The 18677-nt window shown below is 40.1% G+C and overlaps 1 protein-coding gene across 6 annotated transcripts in view; it reads left to right on the top strand.

The window, feature by feature from the left end:
* The window catches only part of greb1l (GREB1 like retinoic acid receptor coactivator), a 42385-nt gene that overhangs the window by 7479 nt on the left and 16229 nt on the right, over positions 1-18677 (top strand). For 5 of the 6 annotated variants that reach the window (XM_042429353.1, XM_042429357.1, XM_042429356.1 and 2 more), the window contains exons 2-8: positions 10792-10903; positions 14550-14709; positions 15450-15623; positions 15877-16053; positions 16269-16445; positions 16613-16735; positions 17998-18120. In XM_042429353.1, the coding sequence (XP_042285287.1) occupies positions 14553-14709; positions 15450-15623; positions 15877-16053; positions 16269-16445; positions 16613-16735; positions 17998-18120 (931 nt within the window). In that variant the 5' untranslated portion in view covers positions 10792-10903; positions 14550-14552. Of the gene's footprint in view, positions 1-8318; positions 8498-10791; positions 10904-14549; positions 14710-15449; positions 15624-15876; positions 16054-16268; positions 16446-16612; positions 16736-17997; positions 18121-18677 lie in introns of those variants that run through there. The other variant, XM_042429354.1, reaches the window with a different exon arrangement.

Raw genomic sequence — 18677 nt, forward strand, 5'->3', positions numbered from 1 at the left:
AGACTGTTACTCAGACAAAAACAAGTAATATGTGGCCTCTGAGAAATTCTGAATGCCCTTTTTTTCACTGTTTTTTAAACATTTAATTGACTAGTTGAGAAAATAATTGTCAGACCATACATATACATACTATCATACCTTTTCCTAAAAGGATATATATGCATGTGTTGAATTAAATCAAAAAATTGAGTAAGAGTGCAGAATGCAAATGTCACCATACAGGGCTTGAGGCTGTATTGAATAGTTTGATGAGTATGAAGATGATGTTAATCATATGCTACGACCTTAATAAGCACCTGATCTCAACCCACTTGAATATCACAAGAAGATTTTGGAGTGACGTGTTAGTCAGCACTCTCCACCACCATCATCTAAAAACACCAAATGAGGGAATATCTTTTGGAAGAACAGCGTTTATCCTTCCAGTTCATCTCCAGAGAATCTATGCCAAGCAGCATTAAAGCTTGGCCTGACTGCGGCAAACTGTCAGAATCTATGATCCTCGCTTTAATAAGAAAAATTCAAAGAACTTGAGCGCATATTTGCCTACAAAGAATCTCTCTCTCTCTACATTTGGCTACACTTGTTTGGGGCTGTGTTTTTGCTGTTTTTATCCCCTTTCTGTGGACTTAACAATAAAAATCTTCCCAGTTTTTTAAGTTTGAATTACTTTATCTTGTGTAATTGAGTCGTATAACACACTTTGGTACATTGTAATGTTTTTAGTTGTAATGATTTCACCATAGTAATTCGGACTTTTGCAGAATTCAGTTGTATTACTATTAATCCAACAGTAATGATTGCATTACCACATACAGCAATCTTAACATTATTGTTGAGGCATAACATTTAAGTTGCTCTTTCATGTTCCCTCGCCTCAGGGTAACTTTAGTTCCTACCTACTGTGGTGTTATTGTTGTGAATGTAACAGTACAGTTGCGCCTCTGATGTGAAGCCAGAGAAAGTGAAATTGGGTATGTTTACTGTCTTGCACGTTGGTGTTGATTAAAAATTATTCAAAGAGAAACTGTATTTTCCCTGCAGAGTGACCTCAGAACATCAAATTACGGTTACAAAAATATCTACTTTGGCCAAATTAGCGCTGCCAAGGTACAACAAACATTGTTAAATAAAAACAACCCATGTTGTGGTGCAATAACAGTAAGTGGGTACATGTTGAAATTCACTTTCAGAGACCCTCATTAACTGCACCACGTAGGTAGTTTCAAGGAACCTGGCAGAAAAGAGAGAAGGAACACATTTGAAGTTGAAACATTTTTTTCATCTTTTTATTCAGATTTTTTAGCACTTTGCAACTGAGTGCCTTATTAACCACCATTTCTGTCTGGTACACCACATTGTAGAAGCAGCCCTGTCTAACGGTCACATCTGCCGGTTGGTAAAATATCTCATCTCTCAGAGGCATCAGTGCAGGATGAAGTGATACCGGCCCTGAATAGGTTTACTGTCACTTTTTCTCATCAGCAAGGTTTGTGTGTGGGGTCAAGCCCTCAACAAAGGATGGCTCTGCGCCCATTGTGCCATAAGACAAAAAGAGTCCTGCTGATGCTGTGGCTCTTGCTGCAGCAAGGAGGAGTGATGGGATTTAAGTGTGGGTCCTGTCACCGAGGGCAACTTGGTGCTTATTAATCAGGAGGGTGGGGGGTAATGGAGGAGATGTGGCAAGGGAGTAACGGGGGTGGGGTGCTGCTGATGCAGCAGTGCCGCCTGGGGTCAGGAAGAGGGACATGATGGATACAGCTGATCGCCTGGTAAGGAAGTTTAGAGGGAAGGGGAGGAGTCTCCTTCTTCAGGACATTGAGAAGCCTCTTTGTCGCGGTGTCACTCAAATGGATTCAAGGTGGCTGACACTTTTTTTCAGGGAGGAAAAGAAAGGAGAGGTCCTATTGTGAAAGGTGGGTCTCTCTCTGGACGCCTGATAAACACAACAGACCTCCTTCTTCTGTTCTCTCCATGAGTGCTCAGTGCTCCTGCGTGGCTAAATTGAGTTAGTGTGTCAGTTGTGTGAACATTTCAGGGAAGAAGGTTGAGTAGATCGGCTGTCTTTTGAATCAGGGCCTTTTATATTCCTTCATTTACAAAAAAAGGTTCAAAGCATCCAAAATGTTGAGTGAAGATCCTTATAAAGACGATGTATGTCTTTATCTTTTATATGTCTTTAACATCTATCGCTTAATGGCTTGAGTATGGAAAACTGTCAAACACATAAAGCTGGCATATATTTTCAGTAATTTAATTAACTATATTTTATTTAGGAAAAGTTCTTTTCCATCTGCGTCATGTTGAGACAAAATTAAAGTCTGATGGTGCACTGAGAAGTTTTGCTTATTTAGTTTAATTGGTACACTTTCCAGCAAAAAATGAAATTTGTTAGCTTACAAGTCAACACATATGAAATTTCCAGTCATAAATGAATATTGATTTAATATTTACTTTCAATAAACTTACTAAGAATTATTAGGAAAGTATATTGAAGGGTGCCCTGATGGCCTAATGTTTAGGGCGCATACCATATAACCACAACGTCCACGGTTCAATTCCCAGCCAGCATACCCCTGTTTCATGTCACACCCCCCTCCCTCTCCCTGTTTCCCCGTCTTGCTACACTGACTCTCAAATAAAGGCAAAGAAATCATCTTTAAAGGGAAGTGTTGAGAAAAGTATTGTCTTTTTTATCATGTGACCCACATCCCACACATATGTCTCATGATGACACCCAAGCCTCTTCCATTTACTAATGAAGGCTGTTAGATGAAGCTGAAAGATCTAAAAAAGAAAAAAAAAAAGGCAGTAAGTTGACCTTCAGTTGAGTTTCTTTTGTCACACATACTGTTTTGGTATTGGCACTGAAGCTCAGATATCATATTGGCAGAAAAATCAAAAAAATGTAAATGATACCAAACCCTTTTACTGTGTTTACTGTTGGTTCACCACCTCACTTTGATCGATACGTAATGTCGAGGTGAGGGCAGAGTGCAGCTCAGGCCAGCTCCTGGAAACGGAACATGACCCTTTTGCTAGTTCTGTCATCTGATAAGAGCCAATGTTTTGATAGTGTTGTCCCTCTCAATGTGATCCATGGCTCTCCGTTTACACCCCATTAATAGGGCTGTCTAAACAACAGTTTATGGCCAGGACAAGGCCTGGTCAACCATCATCAAAGATCTACTCTGGGATGAGCCATTAGGTGTGTGCCAGATGTTAGAAGAAGCTGAAGAAACTATTTCTCTCTCAGATGAGGATAAAATAGAAGTCAGAATTGGGAACACGATGAATAAGCAAATAAGCGATTTTATTTGTCTATAATAAGCTTATTTGTTTATTTCATGAGGAGAAGATTTTTCCAGACTTAGAATAAAGATGTAAATTATTAGAAATTTTGACAAGTTAAAATCTTGCAACTGCTCATGTTTTGTTTTTTTTCTCCTTCCCTCATCTTGGCCTTTACCATTGACCGGTGTTTGACCACTGCCAGTGACAGGTTTACAGTATGAAATAGAACTCATAGTTGTCTTATACAATATGGCTTCCCTGAATAAGTCCATAAATGCATTAGGGTCCTGTGTCTCTCTCTGTTGTTCCGACTTAGGTGAACTGGCGTTCAACCCGGCAGCGTTGTAAAATGCAGATTGGGTTCACTGACAGGGCTTCCATTTTATTACACAGTCATGAACAACATTGTAAACTGTCACTCATCCTTCACTTTCATTCACTTATTCTATCAGGGATAACGGCCGGGAAAACAGATACCTCTGCTTGCTGCTCACATTATCAAAGAACTGACATTTTTGGCGAGACGTGATGCTATTTGGCCAAAATAAGCCCATCAGTCTAGATTTGGCATTTTAAAAAAAAAGGTTTTTAAAACATTCCAGCTTTACAAAAGATCATATTTAGAGGACACAAAATATGAGATCAGTTTTTAGAAAAATGATAACAGCTGGATAAAAATAACATTTATTCACAAAACATTTTAACCAGCTGTTGCTTAATTGTCTGTTTTGGTCAGCTTTGTTAGAAATTCTGGGGAAGTTGGGAGGCAATTTTAGTCATCTCTGTTTGCTTTTGATAAGACTAATTGCAAAAATGATAGAACCAATGGAATTTGACAGCCCCCATACTGATTAAAACTTTAAAATGATCACAATCAGGTTATTATTTTCATTATAAAATAACCCATTGATGAGTCTTTTAGTTAAGTAATGAATCACTTTCTCTATAAAATGTCAGAAAATAGGCTTGAGATCAGCTTGTTTTGTCCGATCAACCATGCAAAACACAATGATTTTCAGTTTACTATCTCAAAGAAACAACAAATATTCACATTTAAGAAGCTGGAACCAATAAATTTCCTTAAAAAATGAAATCAATTAATCGATTAATTTATCATTTCAGCTCTGTATTCACTTTGTAATATCAAAATCATATCTTTTAAGTAATATGCTGGAATGTTAGTTATAGTATTTACTAAAATTTTACTGTTAATGTGATTCTACAGTGTTATCCGGGACTAGGCAACTTTTAACAAGGCTTGTTTTATATTTGTGCTGCATCAGTTATCTGTTTGGTAGGCCTTGGCCATTAAACGATGCTGGCCTTTGTCCGTGGCTGAGATTTAGTTTAAGGTTAAATGCCTTGCCCTTAAACTCATCCGCTGGGCCAGAGTGTGTGGCAAGGTCACCACTCCAATCAACCTAGTGTTAACACAAAGGCTGCTTGTCCCCTAATGAATTAGCTCCACAGTTCCTCAGCAAGTCCCTCCAGCCCCTTGCAGGCCTTCCCAGCCCCGATGCCCTTTCACACGCACCCCCTAGCCTCTAATTTTGAAATGAGTTTTATAACTGGACAGTAAACTTCCAGTGGCTTAATGATGATGACTTCTTCATCTGCCCAAATGCTCCTTTTGTCCGCCCCTCCTCATGCCTCAGACCCTACCCCCGTTCCTTCTGGTCACACCAGGCCTTAAACCCTGGTTCACCCCACTTTATAGTTCCACAGATAATCCCCTAGAACACACACACACACACACACACACACACACACATGGATGCACGCACACTCACACCACAAACACACACACACACACACACACACACACACTCCCTCAGGCTATTATGTCCACTGAGCCCTGCTCTGTCTCCTTCTCCCTCTCTTTCTCTCTGTTGCTGCCGACTTCAGCAATGGCATTCAGCTGGAATGTTTGCCTTTGTTTGTGTGGCCCACCAGAAAGGCATGAATGACCTTAGCTCATCTGCTATCCTCACTAGCACCGATTTGCACTTCAGGGCCCAGCAGGTAGTCCCCAGGAGCGGGAGGAGGGGGGTTTTCGAAGAAGGTTGTGGGGCTTTTATAAGGAAATTAGAGCTGTGGACTGCCACCCGGATAGTAAACAACAGTGCGAGTCCTCACACCCTTGGCGTCAGGTAGCCCATGTGAAGCGGGTAGAGAAGGGGATTCTGGTTGCGGGAATTTTCACATAGTGGCTGTTTCGTTTTCTTTTTTTGTTTTTTGACAGTTGAGCTGGAGGATTGTTTTCTTATTATAAGAGTCAGACGTGCTAATTAGCACCTCAGTCGTTTCTTGTACTTCCTCCCCACCTGATACTCATTTCTCATCTCTCGATTTGTCAGTTGAACCTCATCAGCAGAGGACCTTCATTTTTCCTACAGTCTCAGAGCCTCGACTTGCTACATTGTGTAATCACAGCTGCCATCCTGATGTGCCAGGTTTGGTAGATTAGTATATTAGGTTATTTCATTAATGTCAGAGCATCTGCAATAACAAGTTTAGGTAGATGATTCGCCTTTAGCTCAATCCAAGCTGCTCCATACAACCGTCATGTGTTGGGCAGCTGCTGAGTCAGCTAAGACAAAGCAGCAGCACTCCACTGGGAATCCTGAAGAGGAAGAACCCCTCTTCCCTACCCCCTCCGAATTTAAGAGCCCCCAAGCCCATGATCTCCCAGAACCCCCCAGCTGGTCACATGACTCGTCTTTCCTCAGGTGGCGGTGGTAAAGATACTTCCCCTTTGTCAGGGACTTTAGCAGGAGCTCAATGCAATGGTGAAGGATGGGTTCGGGGGCGGGCAAGCATTCAATCCACACTCCTTTGTTTTTTTGCACAGTGTCTTTTCAGGACAAAGAAAATGCTGGGTTTACTCATTATCTCCATCCTAAATGGGCTATTTAAGACCGGCCATGTCAAAGTCAGGGGCTTAGACATAAATCACATTGACAGCTCTTTTCCACCAGTTGAACTTGTGGCTACATCGGTATCGCCGCAGATGGATCATTTGTAGGGATTTCACTTTTCTTACACCTGATAGCCAAAGATAGTCATCACTTAAAAATGTCAAATGTAATCTAAGGCTCCGCTTGATACTCACTGACATTTACCATGTGTGGTCTAAATCCGCAATAGCCAGACAAATTTCACAGTCAAACTCAAGCCCAATGTTTAGACAAATGTGGCTGATTGAGAGAAATGAGCGCATGAAAGCGCAGTGAGGACTAATGGAGGCCCTGATTGGCTCATGTCATGGTTTACAGCTGTCCCTCACACTGACTTTGCCCTAATATAACCATTGGAGAGGAGGTGAGAAGAGCTGCACACGACTTGATTAAAACAACTGTTGACTGTGTCTGTGGTAATGAACTGGAACATCAGTCACACGGCTCAGCGAAGCAAGAAACCTGGGCCAGTAAAGTGAGGTGTTGATAATGAGAGTCTTTAATTAATACAACAGTTGTAACAACTGATGCCGCCACTTATTTCAAACATTTATCGTCATTATTATTTTGTATTTTAAGTATGCATCTTCTTCATCTTCTTTGAAAGTATGCTCTCAAAGCGTGTAATTTTCACACCTAATTTGTGAAATCAAACATTGGCCTTTTTGTTATCATTTCTGCTCTAACTCTTAATCTAATCAACTTTTTGAGGAGAAATATTGGAATTAAAGTGAAAGCTATAAACTGTGTCATGGTAAATGTTGAGTGTATCTTCCCTGTCATCAAGTAGATGTGAGTCGGACCTACTATTTACTTGACAAATTCTTTACTTGACATTAATTAGTTGACAGGGAAACACACACACAGAAGCCATAAGGCGAGCTGTAAAATTCTGTACAATTCAAGGGAGCTGTACAGTTCATGGTTAAGGCCACATTAAATGATTCAGTTGCAATATTAGTATTAGAAACATGAAGTTGAAGTCAAAATAACATCCTGGGAGTGACTGTTAGACTTAGCAATCTGACAGTTGATTGTGTTTATGGAGGAAAAAGATTGAAGATTAAAAAAGTATTTGTTGATATTGGATTGTATGATATGTAATGGAGTGGCAGAGTTTAGTCTATGAGTCTATTATTTCTCACATTTGAGGGAATGTGAAGTAAATGTGACATTCCCTTCAGATGCAGTGAGGTTCCACATATCTAACTTCATTTGTTTTGCAGTGTCATCAGTCTTGAGTCTCTTTGGTTATTTCCTGAAAAATCTGTTCCCTCTCCGCTTGGTAATATCATGATAAGGTATAGCCTGGTGATCGCTAGGCTATAATGACTTAAAATCCCCAACATCTGCCAGCGCCTGTTGATTTGTGGTGCATTTCTGTTTATTTATTTTGACCAGATGAGCCCCTGGTATTTATAGCGGGAGTAAAAGCCCAGTGTGGGGTCAATCCCGGGCAAGGCTACAAGGACAAAATGCTCAAGCTGACCTGACATTCTTGTCCCCATTTTGCTGGTGACAGAGTCTCCTGTCTCTGAATTGGCCCCAATAAAAGTCGGGTGTGGCAACGAGGGACCGAACTGAGCTAGAGCGTGAGAGCAAAAGTTTGATTAACAGACACCCCCCCGCACCCCACCTTCTCCCCTTTTTTCGAAAAATGAAAACTTGACACAGTGCCCATGTTTTGGCGTGCTGGGGGTCACGCGTGGCAGAGTGCCGTGGCTGTGTGGCAGCGGGGAGATGCAGACCTTTCTCTTTGTTTCCCCCCCCCACAGCTCTGCAGGCCTCCAAGAGCATCTGTCACCACAGGGGGTCAGCAGGGCCAAGATGAATGAGCCCCCGGTGGATTCCCTCCCTCCTTGGCAAATGGCACAGGACAGAGGAGGGCATAGGGGACTAGGGGGAGGGGTCTGTGAGTGTGTGTGTGTGTGTGTGTGTGTTTGTTTGCATGTGAGTGAGAGAGAGAGAGAGAGAGAGAGAGAGAGAGAGGGAGGGCTTCTGCTGTACTGAGGGAAAGAGTGGGATTCCTAGTCCTTTCCATAGAGTATCATGACAAAGGTGACTTGAGACATACCAGAGAACAGTGAAACTCCACATGCTGCCTGGATATCATAACAAACTCTTTCCACAAGGATTTATCATCTAACATGGACTACCTTTGAAAAAAAAAACTGCCTTCATTCACATTTGGGATTTATTACATTTGGATTTTTAGGGTTCATCCACTGGTCGAGGAGTCATGGAAGGTACAGGAGAAGCTTTTGAAACTGCTTGCTGTGTGTCACATGTGGTATTCAGCCTGATGTGTAGCATTAATGAGATGGGCTTTTAGCACCTAATTTAGAGGCCACAAGAGATGTTTGTCTTTTTTTTTTTTTTGTTTTCCTCATTTCTTACCCCCATCCCCCTTTCCTATATCTGATGGGCAGTGTCTTTTCACCACAGCTTTTCTAATGTTAAGAGTGTGCTGAGCTCTTTCCCGCATTTCAACTATTGGTATGGACCTTCAAATGTTAAAGCATAACAATGAGGTGAAAACGGTTTAGATATTTATCAAATTTTCATTAACATTTCATCCATGGTTGATGACTCGGGTAAAAAGAAAAAGACTTAATTGGTGAATTGGTAGCTTGATAACACTTTAAAGTAAATCCTGGCTTAATTAATGTTAGTTGTCTGTACTTGCTGAGTTAAAAAATTTAGACAATGACCTCATGTCAAATTTAACTCTATGGATAGTATTAACATCTTCCTACCTCCTTTTTCTCTGATATTTACTGTAATATGGAAAACAGTAGATTGTTTTTTTTTACACATTTCTTTAAAAAATGTGTTGGTTTTGATTTGAAGGATAAAGTTTGAATGTGAGGTTAAGCAAGTTAAATCCTGCCTCTCTCCCTCTATTGTTAACACTGCTGTGTAATTATGGAGAAACAAAAGAAGGGCTGCATGGAGAGAGAAAAAGAAAGAACAGGAATAATAGTGCAATTCATTTGGTCAGTTAAATATTAAATGAATATTTCTATATTTACATTTTAATACTGTGCTGTATGATATATAACAAATATATAACAAATAGCCAGAGTATTTGATGATTTACAGTACCAGTCAAAAATACGGAAGCACTTTCTCATTCAAGTGAATGAGAAGGTGTGTCCAAACTTTTGACTGGTGCTGTACTTCAGATGGGTGTGTGTTTGTGTGTGTGTGTGTGCATGCACATGCAGTTACACTTGCAACAAAGTAGTTACGTGACAAATGTGCGTGTCTTTAACTTAACCATTGCCTTGAATACTGTCAGGCCCCGAGTAAAGTAAACCAGCATCTCAACCTAAACATTCCCTCAAATGTCATTACTGGAAAAGCAGGACTTTAAATAAGCACCTCGAGCTTGACTTGTATTGGTGTCTAGATTTACGGCTCCTTCATCCTCATCTCAGGAGCCATCTGCGTCTCCTTCTGGGTCGTCTATACCTTTCACGACAAGATAAGCATCAAAATATTTCAAGACTCCTCTCCTTGGGTAATTAGCAGTGTCAGAGCTTTGGTTGAGATTCACATCCTTAGTGGAAACACCCAATGGAGGATTACGCATTAACTTCTGTTATGATACTTTAAACAGAACAGTACATTTCACATTATCAATACTACACTGAATTCTGATATCATTTTCTTCTTTTCGGTTGCTTGGAGGTAAAGGAGTATAGGTTTCTGTCGGACACATGACGTTTTTAAGGTTGATTACCTGTATCAAGCTGGCTAATCATTCACAAAATAAATTCCAGTGTGGTCAGTTAATGCAAGTTGAAACGGCTTGTGTACACTTGCTATTTGCAGGACTTGGACCCCAGAACAGCAGCCTACTTGCAGAATAGCAGCACACAGTCAGAAGTGGTGACGGGGTAGATTGTGACAGTCAGTCAGTGTTTTGAAGGGAACTTTGCTTCTGTCATATCAAAGCCATCAGAGTGAATAAACAATACTTTTGTCCAGGGGTCAAAGTAACTGGCAGATCTATTCAGAGCACTGTGGTTGTGTGTAGAGAGTGCAGCTACAAACTAAAACACCCAATTGTGTTTTATGAAAATAGCCCCAGGGCCACAGTATCATGTAACGCCTTTTTAGCCTCAGAATAGTGAGTACATATGTCACGGTTTGAGCCCCTCTCAGTGTCTGAGTGGTCATAAGTGCAACCATTCATTTTGTGAATGGGCATGCTCTCCGGACCGTGCCGACCTGCAGTATTTATAGCATACATGTTTCAGAAAATAGAGTCAAAGAGAAATATCTGTTTGGCTTTTCATACAATGGTACAGTACTTCAACATTGCTTTTTATCTTGGAAAAATATTCACTTGAACAAATAATTTTACCCATGAATAAATCCTCAAATCTAATTTTCTTGATGCAAGTCAAAAGAACTTCAACATCTTTGAGGAACATCTTGTTGTCTTTCTTTTTTCAGCTGCTGTAAACTGTTTCATTTGTGTTGTGTTTGACAGTTCGTGAGCTAATCACAGATCTTCCTGCTTCTCCCTCAGGTCTCGAAGCACTGACAGAAATGTCTTTCCTGAAAGTTTCTGCCGAGTGGTAGTGACCCAGCATGTAGCAGAGGTGAACAAGTCCCTTCACGCCTGGGAACAATCCGACAACGTAAGCCGCCTTGTTTTTAATGCTCTGCTAATGTGTTATCTGTTTTTTGCAAAACAGCACTGGCTGAGACTGTAGTGGAAATTCAGCTGCTACTTGCATGTCTTGTGTTCTCATATTTTCTACTTCTTTGTCCTCTCGAATGCACCGAGAGAAGATTAGACTAGCTTGTTTTGACCTGGGGTCACATTCATGCAATCTGTTGATGCCACCCAGGAGCTGGGGAATAGCCTTGACTGACTGACCATCTGACTGCCTGAGAGGCAGTTTTAAAGTCACCACTCACCGATATGAACATCCCTTTTTAACCATTAGTCTTTGAATGTTAAACTGCTTCTTCCCGGTAGAGTCCACCCATTATGTTTGACCATCCATTAAGCGGACTGCAGCTGCTGACTCACCTGAAATACCCCTCTTGCCACTACAACTGACCTTAGCAACCACCTGAGTCACACCTCAGAAACATCCGTTAGGCGACCTCTGCCACAGTCACGCTTTGCTTTAAGTTGTGCAGGTGATAAAAGGTCATTCTCTGTGTTCACCTCCGGCCTGTGCGAGGTTAATGACAAATCTGTCCTCTGAGGCTTGAGGGTCAGCCAGCCAAAGAGGCCTCCGGAGCCTCTTTTGACTTCACAATCGAACAGGCAGCGGCTGCTTAAAAACACCCTCAGGCACTCATTTTTTTTTCTTTATTTTTTTTTAACCCATTCTGTTTTTCTTTCTCTGTGCAGTCACCTTCCTTCATCAGTTAAGCAAGAAATACTGTAGCTTCATTCTGTTAAGCTGCTTATCTCTTTGACAGCACAGTCAGGCACTGTTAATCTTGTCTTTTGTCTGGGTTGGTCAGATTCCTCCCCAGGAAGGTTGTTAGGTAAACAGAGGGTCTGGAACCTGTCCAGGCGTGGGCAAAATGAGACCTGGGAGGAGAAAGGCAGCTCCAACTTGATTCCCACCCTTCCCCTTATTGACAAAATAAAAAAGGTTCAGGGTATTTATATATATCAGATATTGAGTCACGGATTGACATTTTCACAGTAAAACTAACAGCAATCACAAGATTTAAATGCTGCCAAGTGTTTTCTTTTAATCCTGGATATGTTAAAACAAGCAAACACTTCCAAGTAGATATTTGAGATGAAGAATGTGTAAATGAAAATTGTTACTTTCATCACATTTCACAGATTTTGATTGTAAAATATATTAATCTAAATCCATCAATCCAACCAATTATTATCAACAAAATTTGCATATTTGATTCATTGTTTATCATATAATTATTATTATTATTATTATTATTAGTAGTAGTAGTAGTAGTAGTAGTAGTAGTAGTAATATTAATATTAATATTAATAATAATAATTTTATTTAAAGGCACCTTTCATGACACTCAAGGTCAACTTGCATCATACAAGAACAAATAATACAATAAACAACAAGCAGTAATAAGACATAAGTACACTCATCAATAAAACATGCAATAAACTCAATAGCTCTGTTTGGCATCTTTTTCAAGCAAAGATGCCAAACCTTCACTGGCTCCAGCCCCTGAAATGAAAAGCTTGGCTGCTTTTTTGTCATACTATTTAATAATTAGCTGAATATTTGGGATTTGGACCCTTTTGTACCTTTGATCCAAACAAATGTATGAACGCTGTATTTAAAAACTGCTTTAGTAGAAACACAGTGTGTATACACATGTTAAATCCAAGGCTAATGCTTGGTTTGGTTATCTGCCACACTGAGGTTAGTTGAATCATTACTAACCTCTGAAAACAAGTTTAGGTCACTTATATGAATTACATTTGCCAGAACCTGAGATACAACATGAGCATGTCATGTGAAGCCTGAACAGCTTCACAGGTCCTTAGTTAGACTTGAATGAGGAGTCTGAACTTTTAACAACAGCTGAAGCTCCACTTGGCTGCTTCAGTGTTGATGAACAACAACACTGATCTGCAATGTAGACCAAGGACAAACATGGAGGGTATTTCAGGCCATTCTCATGTGTCAGGAAATCAGCCAAAACCTCCTTTATTTTCTTTTACTACTTCACATCCCAAACATACTCTTGATCATTAAAAAACGATCTAGTGACATGTTTTGACTAACTGAAAAATGGGAGTTTGAGTAATTTGAGGCAGCTCCACTGTATAAATTTATGTAAAAGGAAACATTAATGTAGCGTAGCTGTTGATCAGTGCTGTTTTCTCACCACATTTGGAGTTCATTTAGTCTCTCTTTCTCTCTCTAAGCTTCTGTCTTTCTCCCCCAGTCTACACCTTTCTGTCACTCTTTATTTCACCCCTCAGTTTCTTTCTCTCGCTCTGTTCTTTGAGACCACACGCTTTTAGCCTTCTGTCCAGCTGCCACCTGCCACCAGAGAGCCAGCCAACATCAGGCCCACACAGCCGACCCCAGCAGATGTCCCAGAGTGGACACTGGGGTGGAGGGGGCACGGGGGCAGAGCAGGCAGAGTGACACATCAGACAGAAGGAGAAAGACCCCCCAAAAAATAGGAAAAAAAGCCTTTGGCCTTGGCCATTATCTTTGGGCTGACATAGAAGAGAAACTAAGTGTGTGGGGCTACAAGCGTATATATGCTGAGTGCATGTGTGTGTTATCATTTGCAGTAGCTGCTGGTAAACCTTTTATAGAACAGGACAGATAGTACCAGTTACAATCAGTACTATAGAGCTGCATTGATTAATATTATTTTCTATGTTAACCAATCAACAGTTTGGTTTTTGAAACATCAGAAAATAGTGAAGAAAGCCCATCACAACTTCCAGATTCAAATTGGGTTTTTTGGGGGTTTTTTTTGTCTGACCAACAGGCCAAAAACCAAATATATTATCATATGAGACCAAAAAAAGCAGCAAACCTTTACATTTCGGAAGCTTGAACTAACAAATTTTATTGTTTTTGCTTGAAAATTAAAATTAAATTTCTCGCAATGTACTGATCATTTCAGGTCTTCACATTTCAGTAGGGTCAGACAGGGTTAAGGGTTTTGTTGATTTGGTCATTTTCTAAAAAATCCTCTGAAATATAACTATACTATTTATTAGAGACCAATCACAGCTCCAGTTTGGGCAGCTCTGTCTTTTTTCTTGCAAGTCTCCGGTGTTCCTAACGCTGGTTGATACTGAAGACAACATGGAGCAGCTCGGTTACAAAGCTCAGTAACGTTCTCCTGTTCAGTAATGTTGGACAGCTTTGCATTTTGTGATCTAGCAAAGACACTTCCAGTGCAAAACATGTGCCCACTCTCTTTAACAAAACATGATTACTTCAGGTTTAAATGCACAGCACAGCCTGATAATATAAAACACATTCATCTAGTGTTTCTCTGGTGCTAAGGTCATTTAAAAGAGAAGAATCTGGCTGAAGGTCTTCTTATAGACAAGCACTGTTGAACTGATGTATCATTTTAAATGAAAAGATGATTACACAAGCCTACAGTGGCCTAACCCTTCAGAGATAAAGTTGTCCTTATATGAACAATGAATGCACTTGTAAAAGACCCATGTTGCTTGTTTGTCTGTCTGTATCCTGCCATTCTTATATAAGGAACTAATCAATCAATGTGGATGAACAGTACTGTGATTGTGCAGCTTTTGCTTAGCATGCTGCTCTTTTCTCCCTACAGATAATGGGGAATTCATACGCCGGGCAGCTGAAGTCTGCTCGATTTGAAGAGGCTCTCCATAACTCTATTGAGGCATCTCTGCGATCTAGCAGTGGAGATCCACAGCCCATCTTCACACAGCTCTACCTGGAGCCGGAGCCGTATCCTGGTAACATGGACGGTAGGATCTTGATCAGGATCAGATTTATGTAAAGCAGTGATCACAGCAGTAGGATTATAGGAAAGACTTTTGTTTTTTTACACAAATACTGCTTGAAATGATTTAGATTCAGGTTAACTAAAACATAACATGTTTATGATCTTAAAGGCTGCAGTAAAACTAGATGAAAGAATTTTTTTTGAATTTTTTCAATTGAAATGACTGAATGATGTCTGCCAATCACGTCTACATTACTAAGGATTTTTTTTGTCATGCAACTCTGATTTAGATTTTATATTAAACACCATACCCATAACTAGACATGAGTTAAAGCTTTGGTCATATTGTTGTTTTAAACATAATACAGTAATGCTTTATTTTACAGCTCTGTAGTTTCCTAATAACCTCTCGGAAAGCTTAATCATAAGAACCACATTATTTGGTACTAACTATTAGCCGAATTTTAAAAAATCCTTGACAGAACGGCTCCATATAAACCCAAATAGATATTAATTTATTATGCATTTATCATATGTTGAATTATATATTGAATTGCGTGCTTATCTGTGGACAAAAGTCACATTGTTGCACTAACTAAAAGACTCTCTGACAATAAATTAGAATGTATTAATTAATTGGACATGCACCATATTGTCCCTAAAAGTAGTATCAAATTACGTACTTCTTTATATGAATCTTAGTAGGAATTTATTAGAAATTTATGGGCCCATGAATGAAAATCTATTATATGTGTCCATCAGACATGAAGTCCAAAGCTGACCTCCATGGTGGCGAGCTGCCAGGCCACGAGCTGCTGAATGGCCACTCTTCCAACGATCTGGAGGAGCTGGAGGACGACGATGACTCAGACAGCAGCAGCCCTCCACTTCCCTACCTGCAGGGCCCTGCACCAGACGGCTGCTGCACACTGGACGGTAATTCCCGCACCCACACACCTTTAAAAACTCAGCTCATATCTAACTAGTTGAGTCTCTTCCTCTTCTTCTTTTTATAAGGGAAAAAAAAGAAGAAGAAAAGATTTAATCATTATAGAACATATGATTTTGTCATCTGTGTTTTTTCATCACTCGGTAGACAAATCTATCCTAGTCCTGCTTTATTTCTTTAAATATCACAACTGACTGAGAGAAAAAAAACAAAAAAAAAACAACCTTCCTTCCTCCTCAGGGTTCTGTCAGGCCGGTAAGGACCTCCGCCTGGTCTCCATAGCAACGGAGCCCATCGAAGTCCCAGCGGGCTTCGAGCTGGTCGGTGCCAAGTCCCCCAGCGTCCCCGAGCACATCCTGGTGTGTGCCGTGGACCGACGCTTTTTGCCTGACGAGAATGGGAAAAATGCACTTTTAGGTCAGTCTAAGATAAGAGTGAAGGAGACAGACAGCATCATCGAGTTTCTGGTGACATGAAGACACATTTTATGCATTAGCAACAGCTTTTTTTAGGATATATCATTAGAAAATATTAGGTATTCATCATCCTATCCTATTACCCTTTTTGTTGAGCAGCCTGTACTGGTCATACACCGGACTGTCTAAAATTAATTTCATTTTAATTACTTCCAGGTTTTTCAGGAAACTGTGTGGGCTGTGGGGAAAAGGGTTTCAGATACTTCACAGAGTTTTCTAACCACATAAACCTGAAGTTATCCACCCAGCCCAAGAAGCAGAAGCACTTAAAATACTACCTGGTGAAGAATTCTCAGGGTGCTCTGTGCAAAGGACCCCTCATCTGCTGGAAAGGTAAAAAAAAAAACAGTCCCGAGCATCTCAGCTTTTCAAACCTGCATTCATATTACACATATTACACTACTGATTTATTTTCTAATGATGTTGTGCTGTTACATACTGTATGTCACAGTTATTACTCAATTCACTGTTGTTTATTCTATTTTTTTGTCATTTCTCAGACTGTAAAACCCGTCAGTTCTCCAGCAGTGCATCAACATCCAAACCCAGCTCGTCCTCCTCTCTCAGCAGTAAAGAAAACGGAGGAACCAGTGGACACAGCTCGTCTCCCTTCTCCCTCTCAGGTGAGCCAGCATGCAGCACAGATGTCTCTGATCCAGTCCAGATGTTAATGATCCAGTTGAGGCTGACATGAAATAACTTCTAAGAAACATTCAAATAGTACCTTTAATGACTATCCTATATATATATATATATATATATATTATTATTTTTTTTTTTTTAAGATTCATTGTGTCAGGTGGTATATGCTGACAGGTTTATGTTGTTGCCATAGAGACAGGTCGTCCTGGCTAAGCCTTGAAATTTATTTGATGAGCATACTGAGGCTTGAATCACATACTGCATTCAGCTGTTTATGAGTCAGTTCGTGACGAAGAGGCGGCTGTGTTGTTTGTGTTTCATCCCATTTTGTTGTGATGATGTTCTGACATATATTTTGGTAGCCTACTGATATTTTTATCAATATCAAAAAATCTCTTTAGTAGATTTGAATTATTGTTTTTACATTTATGAGCAGTAGTTGTTGCAGTATTGTTTGTTTGTTTATGTAATGTTTTTATAAGTTTATACATTTGAGCAGCATAATTCAAGAACACTATTTGTTTCTGGCACTCTCATAATAGGTCATGCCAAATGGAAAGTCTTTTGAGATAAACCAGACATTAAAATGTGATATGACTACAAGACAGATTCTGCCTCTGTTGAGGAGATGTTGTTCTCTCTCTGACCTCTCACAACAAGAGTGGCTGTTCCCTCTTTGATTGAAAGAAGCTCTGGGGCTTATGGTATTGATTTGTTCTGAACCTGGAAGCTGCCTGTCAGCAGCGATCTCACACATTAATGTGTTAGACAGCTGAGCTGCTGGGCTCGTTGTTGATGTAACTGTTGCCGTATACCTCCTGACCTGCCCCCAAAGAGGTCGGTGACACTTACTTAGGAAACCAGGAGGTTAGACACTGTAATGTGCGCCTCTCCTGCTCTTTGCCAAATGAATGTTTATCCATCAATGTTTAATGAAAAGGACAGTTATGGTCTGTTTGTTATTGTGCAATGGGCGTTGGATATGTTAATATTTGACATTTGTTGTTGTATTTGAAGTTGCAGTTTGAGTTTTAAGCTATAATGAAGATTTTGTTGACAACACACTGCAACACTGTGCACCAGCATGGCACAGAGATTATGAGTCTTTTATGTGGATATATATATAGATAGATAGATAGATAGATAGATAGATAGATAGATAGATAGATAGATAGATAGATAGATATTTAGATGTGTTTTTTTATATATATCCTTGCATGATCATCTTTTGTTTTATCACCAGATTCTCCACCCACTAGAACGACGCAAGTGTCCTCGGTCTTCTTTGGGAGTCAAGATGTCGGCAGAGACTGCAGTTTCCTTAAACCTCTGGCCTCCACACCTGGAAACAAGACTCTACCAATAGGTGAAGCTTGTTTTCAGTACACTTGCACCTTCACGTTGTTTTATCACCTGATCGATTTATTTCCCTTCTATATTATGCTTATTATATATTACTAAACTTTATTATTAACCTTCCCAGATAGATGATAACAAAGATGATACACTACATATATTTTAGTCCTGCTCCTATGTTCGTAGTAGCATCCAGGCTTTGACAGTGGCATTTGCAAGGATTTAGATGCTGATAAGTTTTTGCCTTTATGTGAGTGACGCTTAAATGGCCTTGCCCTTATCCTGAAAAAGGTTGCTTAGCTACAGTTTTACGTGGTTCAGCATAAGGCAGACGGAGCCGTCGCTGACCATGGAGCCAAGATTAACCTCTGCTATGGCCTGTTTAGATGCACACAAACAAACACACACACACAAACACACACACATAGCACGCATGCACAAACACATGCATGTGTGAGCGCTAGTATTTACACACCAATCAATACTGAAGGAAGGAATGCTGTAATGACTTTTCAAGGCCTTGCTATCCATTAGCCCTTTTACAAGGTTGTGATATTGACAAGCATA

This window comes from Thunnus maccoyii, chromosome 12, assembly GCF_910596095.1.
Source record: "Thunnus maccoyii chromosome 12, fThuMac1.1, whole genome shotgun sequence".
Lineage (NCBI taxonomy): Eukaryota > Metazoa > Chordata > Actinopteri > Scombriformes > Scombridae > Thunnus > Thunnus maccoyii.